The 13,511-nt window shown below is 43.0% G+C and overlaps 2 protein-coding genes across 2 annotated transcripts; both read right to left on the minus strand.

The window, feature by feature from the left end:
* Positions 1-765: 765 nt before the first annotated feature.
* On the minus strand, positions 766-1,716 carry LOC115791892 (odorant receptor 131-2-like). The gene has a single exon (XM_030746185.1). The coding sequence runs from the start codon at positions 1,714-1,716 to the stop codon at positions 766-768; it is 951 nt and encodes a 316-aa protein (XP_030602045.1).
* Positions 1,717-8,260: 6,544 nt separating this feature from the next.
* Positions 8,261-12,820, minus strand: LOC115791893 (odorant receptor 131-2-like). The gene is made up of 3 exons (XM_030746186.1): positions 11,893-12,820; positions 11,038-11,099; positions 8,261-8,335 (listed from the first exon to the last, which is right to left on the minus strand). The coding sequence occupies exons 1-3, from the start codon at positions 12,818-12,820 to the stop codon at positions 8,261-8,263; spliced, it is 1,065 nt and encodes a 354-aa protein (XP_030602046.1).
* Positions 12,821-13,511: the final 691 nt, after the last annotated feature.

Below are 13,511 nucleotides of genomic sequence, written 5' to 3' on the forward strand. Positions count from 1 at the left end.
TGGTTAGCACTGCTGCTAACCACCAGTCTACTACACAGACCAACGAAGGGCGGAAGTGCTCCTGTGATGAGCAAACTCCTGAAATTATCATAACTGGATAGTTTTATTCAACATTAATGTCTCACTTAATATAGTTGGAAATTAATCATTTGCTCAGCTGTATTCCTTAATGTTGAAATGTGTTATGCTTGTTTTAACAGCTTATTTTGAATTAAGGATGTAAAATTAAACCACAAAAAGGAGCAAAAGTTTGTTCTCTGTTTAACCAGCTGCTTTTACACAGCTGTGCTTTGCGCTGTTGCAGTTGCTAGGCGACATGAGCTATGCAGATGTGAGGGCAGGTGACGCTGATATGAAGGCGAGCCGCTCACTTCCGGCCTTTGCGGTCTACGTGGGCTGTGAAGGACCCGGTCTGCGTGAGCCGGGTCCTTCAAAGGATGCGGACCCTGAATTTGGACAGCTCATCATTCTTATCACATTGTGTGTCGATATAATCTGTATGCCTGGAACTCGTGCACTGAGAAACGTTCCACGGTGCAAAGTGCGATTAAAATGCATTAAAATTTTTAATTCGTTATTTTCCCCGTAATTAATTAATCAAAATTAACGCGTTAAAGTCCCACCCCTAATATATATCTACACACACACACACACACACACACACACACACACACACACACACACACACACTTATCTTTCTTTATTGTTTTTAAAAGCAAAATCCGCTAACCCACAAAGTTAACATAAAACTCAAAACTCAACATGTCATGCTTTGTTTTCTACCACTGGGAGTATCAATCTACAGCATAGATAGTACGTGAGGACAGGTCTGATAGTCTGATCTCTTAGTCCATAGATGAGGGAAGTCAGACATCTGGGTAAGATAATAAAAAACAAATAAAAAACATTTTGAATGCGGAAAAGTATTATTCTTGTAACAATCATTGAAAGAGATATCAACAGTGGGTAGTAAATAGTTGAGGAGAGGCTGAGGCACAGTTGTATCAGATTCAACACCAGTGTGTTACGAGCTTTATGGGCTAAAGCTTTGTCAGTGGAGGCCGACCTGGCTGCTAATATCACACCAATATAAGAGAACATGACTGCCACTCCAGCAGATACAAACACAAAACTAGTGAAAGCTTTGTCATAATGATCAGACTTTGACCCAAGCAGTATAGCTATATCAGAACAAAAGCCTTTCACCTCTAAACTATCCAACTTTTCAAATAGTTCTAAAAACAACAGAGTTCGAATAATAATGTTTAGAAAACTGATTGCCCAAATCACAGTGACAGCTGCCCCTGTGTTTCTGATGGTGATGATGGCAGCATGCCTCAGTGGGTAACACACAGCAACATATCTCTCCAGAGGCATCACCACCAGTGTGAGAGGAGAGACCACAGTTGTGAGATTGGTGAAGATGATGATAAAAGTACATACAGGATATGACACTCTTATTTGAAGAACTGAAAGAAGTAAATGAACCTGACTCTGTCCCAGCTGTACAGTGTCTGCAAAAAGGAGGTTATAAAGAAGAACATAACAGCAGGTCTCACGAAACACCGGTTTACTCCTCAGAGTGAACAACATGATCCCATTAATGACGAGAAACACACAGGATGGAAGTGTAGTTAGAACTGAAATCATCACTCGGTCTGGTAACCTCTGATCTTGGACAGTGATGTTAGTGAGAGATGGAGATATACTTGACATTGCAGAGAAAATTGAAGGCAAATATTACACTGTTGAAGTGACTGAAATACAAAAACAAAATACTAATTGTGTATAAAAAAAACTAAACAGCAATTAAATACAGTTAAGCTGTGCAGAGTTAGCAGGTTGGGATTAGTCCTTGTTACCATGAGGGCAGAGCTGTTCTGCAGCGTTTTCTTGGACTCACATACAATTTATGATGTTTCTCCTAGGAACGTCTTTGATGACACACATCACACGTCAGCATGTTTACCAGATCACTAACCAGTGGTGTCATTCTGTTTTCTTACATGTTTGTGTGGTAATAATGCATGTGTTGTGCTGTTGTCCATTGTTGTGAGTCTGGTTCTAAACTGCATGACAACCATTTTTACAAATCCAATTCAAAAATGTTGGATGCTGATAACTGTAAATGAAAACAAAATGCAATGATTTGCAAATCTCATAAATCTCATTTCACTCACAGTAGAACAATGTCAATTTTTTAAACTGAGAAAATGTATAATTTTAAGGATGTAATGCTCTCAACAAATTCATTTTGAATTCGATGATAGTTCATCACTCGAATCAGAATCAGAATCAGAATCAGAAGGTTTTTATTGCCATATGGGTGAACAGGTTCACAGCATTAGGAAATTGCTGCGGTACTTCGTGCTTACAGAAAAAACAAATAAGTATCAAAACTATAAGACAATATACAAGTATACAAATTGCAAATATACAGAGATATTAGAGCTATAACTATAACACAATATTACAAAATTACAAAATATACAGTGCAGAGACTAATTAAAAGATAAAAGAATGTAAACTATATTCCACTAATATGTACATCAGTGCAATCAGACAGGTGCATAGACATAGGGTCATCAGTGTTTGTGGAGGGTGGTGGTAACAGTCTTAGGGTAATTGTTCATGAGTCCAACAGCAGAGGGGAAGAAACTGTTCTTATGGCGGGAGGTTCTGGTCCGTATGGACCGTAGCCTCCTGCCTGAGGGGAGAGGGTCAAAAAGTCTGTGCCCAGGGTGAGAGTGGTCGGCTGTGATCCGACCTGCACGCCCCAGTGTCCTGGAGGTGTACAGGTCCTGGAGAGATGGGAGGTTACAGCCAATCACCTTCTCAGCAGAGTGCACAACGCGCTGTAGTCTCTGTTTGTCCCTAGTGGTGGCTCCAGCATACCACACAGTGATGGAGGAGGTAAGGATGGACTCAATGATGGCAGTATAGAACTGCACCATGGTCCTTGCTGGCAAGTTGAATTTCTTCAACTGCCGCAGGAAGTACATCCTCTGCTGGGCCTTTTTGACGACAGAGGTGATGGTGGGCTCCCACGTGAGGTCCTGGGTGATGGTAGTTCCCAGGAAGTGAAAAGAGTCCACTGTGGTGATGGGGGTGTCAGTCAGGATGATGGAGGGTAGAGGGGCTGTGTGCTTCCTAAAGTCCACTATAATCTCCACTGTCTTCTGGGCGTTCAGTACCAGGTTATTGTGGCTGCACCAGGAAACCAGACGTTTGACCTCCATCCTGTAGGCCGACTCGTCCCCGTCTGAGATGAGTCCGATGAGAGTCATGTCGTCTGCAAACTTAATAAGCTTGACAGACTGGTGGTCAGAGGTGCAGCAGTTGGTATACAGGGAGAAGAGCAGAGGAGAGAGGACACAGCCCTGAGGAGTGCCAGTGCTGATGGTCCGGGAGTCCGAGACATTCTTCCCCAGCCTCACGTGCTGCTTCCTGTTCATCAGGAAGTCAATGATCCACCTGCAGATGGGATCTGGCACGTTCATCTGGGACAGCTTGTCTTGGAGGAGATCAGGGATGATGGTGTTGAAGGCAGAGCTGAAGTCCACAAACAGGATCCTGGCGTAGGTTCCCCGGGAGTCCAGGTTGTTGCTCAATAAAGTCAACAAAACCACATCATACACAAAAAGCATAAGTGAGATCTTGAGGCTAAGGAACCAGGACAAATTTGCCCTGGGAGACCCTACAATGGGGACAAGCCCCCAGAAAACATAGCTCCTGGGATCTCTGGGACACACAAAGCCCTCCACCATGATAAGGTGGCCATTCACAGAAGAAGGATGACTCACCCACCACCTGGGGTGAGGTCACTGAGTTGGTTAAACAACCCCTTGGTGGCAGGGCCTCTGGGGTGGACGAGATTTGCCCTGAGTTCCTGAAGGCGCTGGATGTTGTTCAGCTGTCTTGGTTCACACACCTCTGCAACATCACATGGAGATCTGGGTCAGTGCCACTAGATTGGCAGACCAGGGTGGTGGTCCCCATGTTTAAGAGGGGAGACTGGAGGACGTGCTCCAACTTTTGGGGGCTCACACTCCTCAGCCTCCCTCATATAGTCTATGCCAGGGTGCTGGAAAGGAGTGTCTGTCCAGTAGTCAAACCCCGGATTTAAGGGGATCATTGCAGTTTTCGTCCTGGTCGCGGAACACTGGACCAGCTCTTTATCCTCTCTCTCTCAAGGATATTCATGTGTGTGTGCGAGGTTGCCCATCCAAACTGCATGTGCTTTATGGACTTGGACAAGGCATTCAACCACATCCCTCGGGGTATCCTGTGGGAGTATATCTGCAGCAAGCGCTTGGTCTTTATAGCTGGCAACTCATTTCCTGTGAATGTTGGACTTTTCCAGGGCTGCGCTTTGTCACTGATTCTGTTCACGACAGACCGGTCATTGATACTCAACGTTTGTTGAGTATCAATGACATGCAGGTCAGATAAACGCGACGTGGCCGTACACACACAGGTTGCATTTGAAAAGATCGGATCTGTGTTGTTCAGACTGGCAGGAAAAGATCGGATACAGGTTGCATGAAGACGAAAAAAATCAGATTTGGGTCACTTCAGGCTGCAGTGTGAACATAGCCTTAGTTTATCCCCCGTGTTTCATTTGAATACTCTGTTTCACAGTGAAAATGACCAAATGTAACAACAGCCACATGTTCTGCAAAAGTGTCCAGCGAAATAATGCAGTATTTATTTATTTATAGGTGTAAAAACTGTGTATGCTGGCATGACACAACAAACACGTAATTTCAACCCCAACCACAAATATCCCTTTATAGTAATTTTTAATCACAGTGTGTGAATGTAACTTAAGATGCAGGAAACTTTTGATGCCTATCCTTGCCTTTTTAAAGACTGACAATAAATAAATAAATGAGCACATTAATAACAGGATTTATAAAGCATTAAATGGATGTCTTATCACCAGTTTTACAAATAATTTTTGGACTGCATAATTTAAAAATGCCATAAACCGCCTGCCACAAACCACTTTGTGTTATTCTTTTAAATACACTGCTCACTGCGTGTGTGTGCGTGCGTGCGTGTGTGTGTGTTTGTGTGTGGGGACAGCAGGGCCTGGGTCTGTGGCTTGCTGAGCCTTGGCACCTGTGGGACATGGTTGCGGAGGGTGGGAGTCACCCCTCCCTATCACTCCCTACCGCTTCCTGCTGCTTCCCGCTGGTTGCCACTGCCGCCCCTGGGGTGTCGGGTGCCCGTGTGTCCCGGGGTTCATGGCCGGATGTCTTGGCGTGGCTCTTGGCCTGCTTCCTTGGCGGTTGTGTCCTGGGGGTGGCTCGGGCCTCTTTGGCTTGGGGGGGGGGGCTCTGCTGGGTGACGGGCGGTTCTCGGGCGCCCGGGGCCGCATTCGCAGCTCGTGCGGGGGGTGCAGGCCTGCGGCAGGGGTTGGCTGCTCATTGCATCTGGCTCTCTGGACTCTTGCCATTTGACCGTGAGGGGGTCCGTCTGGGGTCTCCCTCCTTCCTCCTCTGGGGTGTGTGCACAGTTGCCATCGGGATGTGTGGCCTCTCATCTTCTGAGGTCCTGGTGGGCCGTGGATAGGCCGCGTCCCCTGGGTCCTTCCCTGTTCACCTCTGGATCACGGGGGGCGTGGTTGCAGTTTCTTGCTCCCATTGGTGAGTACGTTGATAGAGGCACATACACACATTATTTGCAAGCAACAGCAGGATTGTGAGTGTGTGTGTGTGTATGTGTATATGTATGTGCATGTGTAGATATGTGGATGTGTATGTATATATGTGTGGATATCATTCTCTGATTATTCTTTTCTCACCTTTGTTTTGTTTTGTTTTTCTGTTTTGTTTTTTTTTCTCTTTTCTTTTTTTTCTTTTCTCTTTCTCACTCCTTTTCCTACCCTTTCCTTTCTGCCTGTCAGGCCTGGTGTAAATAAATGAAATAAAATTAAAATACAAATATTAACAAGAGTACCCTATTGGAAAACTTACAGAGCTATTCTTGGAAAAGCAAATATGTTTGGTAACACCAGAGCATTCGGATCATATTCCGATTGCGAAAACTGCCATACATGACAGGCTTAAAAAATAAATAAATAAATAAATACACTGCTCAAAAAAATAAAGGGAACACTCAAATAACACATCCTAGATCTGAATGAATGAAATATTCTCATTGAATACTTTGTTCTGTACAAAGTTGAATGTGCTGACAACAAAATCACACAAAAATCATCAATGGAAATCAAATTTATTAACCAATGGAGGCCTGGATTTGGAGTCACACACAAAATTAAAGTGGAAAAACACACTACAGGCTGATCCAACTTTGATGCAATGTCCTTAAAACAAGTCAAACTGAGGCTCAGTGTGTGGCCTCCACGTGCCTGTATGACCTCCCTACAATGCCTGGGCATACTCCTGATGAGGTGGCGGATGGTCTCCTGAGGAAACTCCTCCCAGACCTGGACTAAAGCATCCGCCAACTCCTGGACAGTCTGTGGTGCAAGGTGACATTGGTGGATGGAGCGAGACATGATGTCCCAGATGTGCTCAATCGGATTCAGGTCTGGGGAACGGGCGGGCCAGTCCACAGCTTCAATGCCTTCATCTTGCAGGAACTGCTGACACACTCCAGCCACATGAGGTCTAGCATTGTCCTGCATTAGGAGGAACCCAGGGCCAACCACACCAGCATATGGTCTCACAAGGGGTCTGAGGATCTCATCTCGGTACCTAATGGCAGTCATGCTACCTCTGGCGAGCACATGGAGGGCTGTGCAGCCCTTAAAAGAAATGCCACCCCACACCATTACTGACCCACTGCCAAACCGGTCATGCTGAAGGATGTTGCAGGCAGCAGATCGCTCTCCACGGCGTCTCCAGACTCTGTCACGTCTGTCACGTGTGCTCAGTGTGAACCTGCTTTCATCTGTGAAGAGCACAGGGCACCAGTGGCGAATTTGCCAATCCTGGTGTTCTCTGGCAAATGCCAAGCGTCCTGCACGGTGTTGGGCTGTGAACACAACCCCATCTGTGGACGTCGGGCCCTCATACCATCCTCATGGAGTCGGTTTCTAACCATTTGTGCAGACACATGCACATTTGTGGCCTGCTGGAGGTCATTTTGCAGGGCTCTGGCAGTGTTCCTCCTGTTCCTCCTTGCACAAAGGCGAAAGTAGCGGTCCTGCTGCTGGATTGTTGCCCTGCTACGGCCTCCTCCACATCTCCTGGTGTACTGGCCTGTCTCCTGGTAGCGCCTCCAGCCTCTGGACACTACGCTGACCAGACACAGCAAACCTTCTTGCCACAGCATTGATGTGCCATCCTGGATGAGCTGCACTACCTGAGCCACTTGTGTGGGTTGTAGACTCGTCTCATGCTACCACAAGTGTGAAAGCACCACCAACATTCAAAAGTGACCAAAACATCACACAGAAAGCATAGGTACTGAGAAGTGGTCTGTGGTCCCCACCTGCAGAACCACTCCTTTATTGAATGTGTCTTGCTAATTGCCAATAATTTCCACCTGTTGTCTATTCCATTTGCACAACAGCATGTGAAATTGATTGTCAATCAGTGTTGCTTCCTAAGTGGACAGTTTGACTTCACAGAAGTTTGATTTACTTGGAGTTATATTGTGTTGTTTAAGTGTTCCCTTTATTTTTTTTTTTAACAGTGTATAAAATGCATGCTCTAAACTAAAAACAAAAAAAAAGCCCATGTCTGCACCTATGGATGAAATAAATGAATCCTGCATATCTGTGGTAAATTTTAATTAGTAATATTAAGGGCAAAAAATACCTTTGCAGACAGGTAAGAGCCCAGACTATAATTAGCATTACAGCAGATTCTGTAGTTAAGCACTCTCCCACCGCCCATGACAAATATCACGCTGTGCCTTTCTGACAGAATACACTGTCCTCTTCAGAGGAACAGAAATTATTACAGAACAAAGTCATTAAAAAAGTCCTCTGGTTTTTATTTTCTTGACCAGTAGGACAATGTTAAAATAAGAGATTTGTGTTTTACTCATTTTTGTGTTAGTGGTGCACGAGTTCATCCCTCAGCACTAGTCCAAAGATGGATGTCAGGTCACTGATTCAGGCCTCAGTCTTCAAACTTCAAGTATATAGATCCCAAGCTCAAACCTCTGGCTGCTGGAGCATAGCAGAGCACCACAGTGGGAGTTTGTGGGAGACCAAAGTATTTTTATATTTTTTGAAGTCCACCTTGACACTGCTCCATCTGTCTGCCCTCAGCTCTCATCTTCAGATAAGTCCAAATGAGTCAGAGTTGGACTCCAGTTCGTCTGTTTTGATCTTTGAGGACTCTTCCATGTCAGCCTAAGAGTCCTCAAAGCAGAATGAGGAGCCATCAGAGTGCATGTCAAGTGCATACCTTCTGTGTGCTGTAACGTCTTGCATCTCAGAAAATGCCTACTCCCTCACTACTGCTCATACCACAGCTGTAGAGCAGCTGCAACTACCAGAACAAGAACCAAATATTCTATTTCAGTAGAAAGGCACCCTTGCAGAAAACAATAAAATGTGTGAAATTTTACTGCATTCTTTGAACAAATGTAAAATTGAAAAAATGAAAGCCAGTCCAAAATAGCCAAAAATAAAACTTTAACATAAAGGAATGTATTAATTGATGTGAAAATAAATGTGGGATCAAAAATATATATATTTTTAGTGGTTTTCAATAGGACACCTTTTAGTATCAAACTTGAGTTTGGCAAAGATTGTCCAGGCAGCTCATATAGTGGCAAAAATGATGTTTCACTCATGACTCTAGTCGGATCTTCAGCATTAGTAGGGAGGGTACATACACGTGTATAAGTTAGTAGAAATATACCTCTCAAGTAAAATATTACAAATTAATTAGAAATGTTTTTACTCAATAATTCATAGGTGTTCAGTTGATATCCATCCATTTAGCTCAAACAGAGTTGGCTAAATCATTTCTAAAAATCTCTAAATGCTGTGAAGTGATAAATAAACTCCTTGTATGTATTTCTCTTGTCTGGAGAGTAGAAAGTGCAATTAGTGGAAATTTGTACTTAGCCCTAATCAACAAATGTTACTGAAATGCTAATCTGTGAGTAAATTGTCAATTTCCATCAAAAGCAAATAAATAATATATTAATAAAGCTGTTATTGGAGTTACTATATACTATATTGGAGTTACTATATAGTCACTCTTACACGATGCTTCTGGTCATGCATTAAACTTAAGCAATTCTGGCAGATCATTGGTGGTGAAATGAACAAATGCTAAATTAATTTGCAAGAAAATGTCATCCAAATTAAGCGATCACATTTAATTGGAAGTGATTACAATGGGACCAGATTTTTCATCTGAGGCAGGTGAAAATCCGACCTTTTTAGGGGATGATGTTATTGGAATTAATGTTGAGAAAAATCAGGACTTGCAGAAGCCGTCCGACTAGAGCCAAAATCTGATTTGTGTGACTTCAACTTAGACAAGTTTTACTGTATAAAGTGCATGAAAAATAAAACTCACCATAATGCTGAATCAGTGTGAGCCCTGAGCTTGTGTTTCTGCAACTTGCTAGCTTGTGGGTTGGCTGGGTTCAGCCTCACTAATGCTATGTTTCCTGAGGTGCTGGTGACGGTTTCAATGAACCAGCTAAATGCTTAAGAACGGGCCCGCGTTTCCACTGTGGTTTGTGAACTGCTCCTTTACCTATGAATGTGGGCGGGTCCTCGTCTGCACATGGAAGCTGGAGGGCACACTGTTGCCAACTTGGCGACTTTGTCGCTAGATTTAGCAGATTTTCAGACCCCCCCCTAGCGAGTTTTTTTCCAAAAAGCGACTAGCGACACATTTAGAGAGTTTTCGCGATGACATCGGCGGCTTTTGGAGAGTTTTTTGTTAACCTGCAATCCTCTGCTATCACTGTGTTTGGCATCCCTTACACCCCCAAGAGTACCTGGCTGTTGGTATGTACTGTGAGTCACGTGACTTTAATAGCGGAAGTGGGTCTGTTCGTGTTCTCGTGATGCAGCTGGTGGATACGACGCGGCATTGAGTGGGTGGGGCCGTTGCTGTGATAGGTCAGCGTACGGATTTACTGAGCTGGCTGAGATCCTGCTGACTGAAGGATGGAAGTTTGTTCATTCAGTCTGTTTACACGTTTTGTTATCTTACACAAGAGGAAGCACTGTGGTGAAGTCTACTTCACTGCAGACTGGCTTTTTAAAGAATCAGTCAGCCTTTTGCTATTTTATCTATTTCTGTATCTTTTCTGTTTACATTTTAATAGCACAGCTGTGAATCTTTTGTTATGGAGGAAAAAAGCATTAATTTATTTGAGGAGCATTATTATTTAAATATGCCAGCGGTTTATTTTTGAGCAATTTCTCCTGTACATCTACAGCTATAGCTGAATGGTAATCAAAGTGTCTGTGTGACATTTGGGACATGTAGCTTTGACTCAGAGGTGCCTTTTTGTTTATATCTTTGGGAAGAAAAAAGTATCAAGATATATTTCGCATATCGCCATTCAGCTAAAAAATATCGAGATATTATTTTGTCCATATTCCCAAGCCCTAGTAGTTCTAAACATATTTAGGGTGTTTTTTTTTCTTTTTTTGTCTCTCCAAAGATGTTTTTCCTCTCTCCTACAGCCTTGATTGCAACTACATGCAAATAACCAATTATGCAAATTAGGTGATGACATCATATAGCGACTTCTGGCGACTTTTAGGACAGCCAATAGCTACTTTCCTGAGGAGTTGGCAACAGTGGGCACAAACGTGGGAGAAGACGCTCCCCTTTCTTGTGCTACGAACACATTTTACGTTCCAAACAAACAATGTGTGCAGCACAGAGGTAAACACAGACAGCAATTATGAGCAAGATGACAAGGACACACTTTGTGTCCTTTTATCTGTGATATGAACCGATACAGAGCAGCAAGTTCAGCATTAGAGCCCAACCTAATTCACCACCGTAAAAACTACATCACTTTTGTTCCGTAATACACACCATGCAGTGAAATAGTGGTAGAAAACTTTACATGGAGATGGCAGAGCCACACCCTTGTCCTGTTTTTGCCACACATTCTTGGTTTGAGAACAGCTAGCTTGCGGGGCCTGAGTTGAACCCGTTCATGGTGGTAACACTCAAGAACGGTTTAAATACTGGCACCAGCATCCCATCGGTGAAAAACGGACACACACCATCACAAGATTTGATTTCACGTGGAGTGTGGCTGAAGAGCTGTGGTGTGGAGTACCGGAGCATGTTAGCTTGACGTGGCTGGGTCCGCCTGACGTCTATCCCCGGTGTTTTTAAGCTATATGGTAAATGACAAATGGATTGGTTCTTATATGGCAGTTTTATACTCTTGTTGAGCACTCAAATATTTAAACAAGCATTATGTAGGTCAACCAACCTATTTCGTTAGACAGGCACTGGAACCAGCGAAGCTAGTGGGTTAATTTTAGCGGCGATGTATCACATGACCGAGACAAGCGTCTTGACACACGTCAAAAGGGAGTCATAGACAGATGTAACAGAAAGAATCTGTCCATTTTTCAAAATAAAACATTGTTCAGACTCAGATAATAAGTAAACTGAAACAATCTAAGTTATTTGTTCTTTAACTGTGGCCTAGTACCAAATAACCCACGAACCAGTACCGGTCTGGGGCCCGGGGGTTGGAGACCTCTGCTCTAGAAGACTTGTACTTGTGAGAAAGAATGTCATATAAAGCTGCAGAAATGTCAATTTTGTCTGAAGATAATATATATTGTTCATTAGTTGTTTATTAATTAAAAATGTTCTTTTTTGCTGAATCACAAGAGTCAAATATACCGACAAACAAAAGCCTGAACCAAACCTCAACATGTTATACGTTATTTTTTGCCACAGAGTTTCAGTCGACAGCATAGATGATTTGTGAGGACAGGTCTGATAGTCTGATCTCTTAGTCCATAGATGAGAGAAGTCAGACATCTGGGTAAAATAATAAAAATCACATAAAAAGCATTCTGAATGCGAACAAGTACTATCCTTGGAACAATCATTGAAAGAGATATCAACAGTGGGTGATAAATAGTTGAGGAGAGGCTGAGGCACAGCTGTATCAGATTCAACACCAGTGTGTTACGAGCTTTATGGGCTAAAGCTTTGTCAGTGGAGGCCGACCTGGCTGCTAATATCACACCAATATAAGAGAACATGACTGCCACTCCAGCAGATACAAACACAAAACTAGTGAAAGCTTTGTCAAAATGATCAGACTTTGACCCAAGCAGTATAGCTATATCAGAACAAAGGCCTTTCACCTCTAAACTATCCAACTTTTCAAATAGTTCTAAAAACAACAGAGTTCGAATAATAATGTTTAGAAAACTGATTGTCCAAATCACAGTGACAGCTGCCCCTGTGTTTCTGATGGTGATGATGGCAGCATGCCTCAGTGGGTAACACACAGCAACATATCTCTCCAGAGGCATCACCACCAGTGTGAGAGGAGAAACCACAGTTGTGAGATTAGTGAAGATAATGAGAACAGTACATACAGGATATGACACTGTTATTTGAAAAACTGCAAGAAGAAAATGAACCTGACTCTGTCCCAGCTGTACAGTTTCTGCAAAAAGGAGGTTATAAAGAAGAACATAACGGCAGGTCTCACGAAACACCGGTTTACTCCTTAGAGTGAACAACATGATCCCATTAATGATGAGAAACACACAGGATGGAAGTGTAGTTAGAACTGAAATCATCACTCTTTCTGCTACCCTCTGATCTTGGACAGTGATGTTAGTGAGAGATGGAGATATACTTGACATTGCAGAGAAAATTGAAGGCAAATATTACACTGTTGAAGTGACTGAAGTACAAATACCAGTGTGTGTACAAAAAAAACTAAATAGCAAGTAAATACAGTTAACCTGTGCAGACTTATCAGGTTAGGCTTGGTCCTTGTTACCATGTGGGCAGAGCTGTTCTGCAGCGTTTTCTTGAACTCATTTACAATTTATGATGTTTGTTCTAGCAACGTCTTGATGACACACTTCACATGTCAGCATATTAACCAGATCACTAACCAGTGATGTAATCCTTTCTCACCTGTAGTGTGAGGTAATAATTGTTGGAGTTATGGTATAAATTCCATTCTGTTTATTATAAATTATCATATCTTCTGTTTGTATATTTTCTATAAGTTGTTCTATGTACATATGATACTGTTGTTTTTATGTTTGAAATGGGAACACGTGGTGGTATTTCTTACAAAGGAAGTTGTAGTTACCTGCAGGCTGCTCTCAGCCTGCAGAGAACACATATAGCATACGTGTCTCGTATACGCCATGTTACATGCGCACATGTCACAGTATGCTTACGACCATATATGGTAAGGAAAAAGCCAAGAATGTTGTTTATTACATGCTGTAAACTGTGTTTGATGTAACCCACGTGATCTTATTGTGAAAATCCGAATAAAAGCGCTGCGCAGGAAGCAGTTCGCCAGGACAGATAACT

The sequence above is a fragment of the Archocentrus centrarchus genome, chromosome 14 (genome assembly GCF_007364275.1).
Source record: "Archocentrus centrarchus isolate MPI-CPG fArcCen1 chromosome 14, fArcCen1, whole genome shotgun sequence".
In the NCBI taxonomy this organism is placed as follows: domain Eukaryota; kingdom Metazoa; phylum Chordata; class Actinopteri; order Cichliformes; family Cichlidae; genus Archocentrus; species Archocentrus centrarchus.

Excerpts from the sequence above, each read along its gene's own strand:
- LOC115791892 (XM_030746185.1), bottom strand. The coding sequence starts at position 1,716 with ATGTCAAGTATATCTCCATCTCTCACTAACATCACTGTCCAAGATCAG.
- LOC115791893 (XM_030746186.1), bottom strand. The coding sequence starts at position 12,820 with ATGTCAAGTATATCTCCATCTCTCACTAACATCACTGTCCAAGATCAG. Across the intron at positions 11,100-11,892 it reads ATGCTGTCGACTGAAACTCT|CTGTTCTCAAACCAAGAATG; the intron begins GTGGCAAAAAAT and ends CCCGCAAGCTAG. Across the intron at positions 8,336-11,037 it reads TGTGGCTCTGCCATCTCCAT|GCTGACATGGAAGAGTCCTC; the intron begins GTAAAGTTTTCT and ends GAGGACTCTTAG.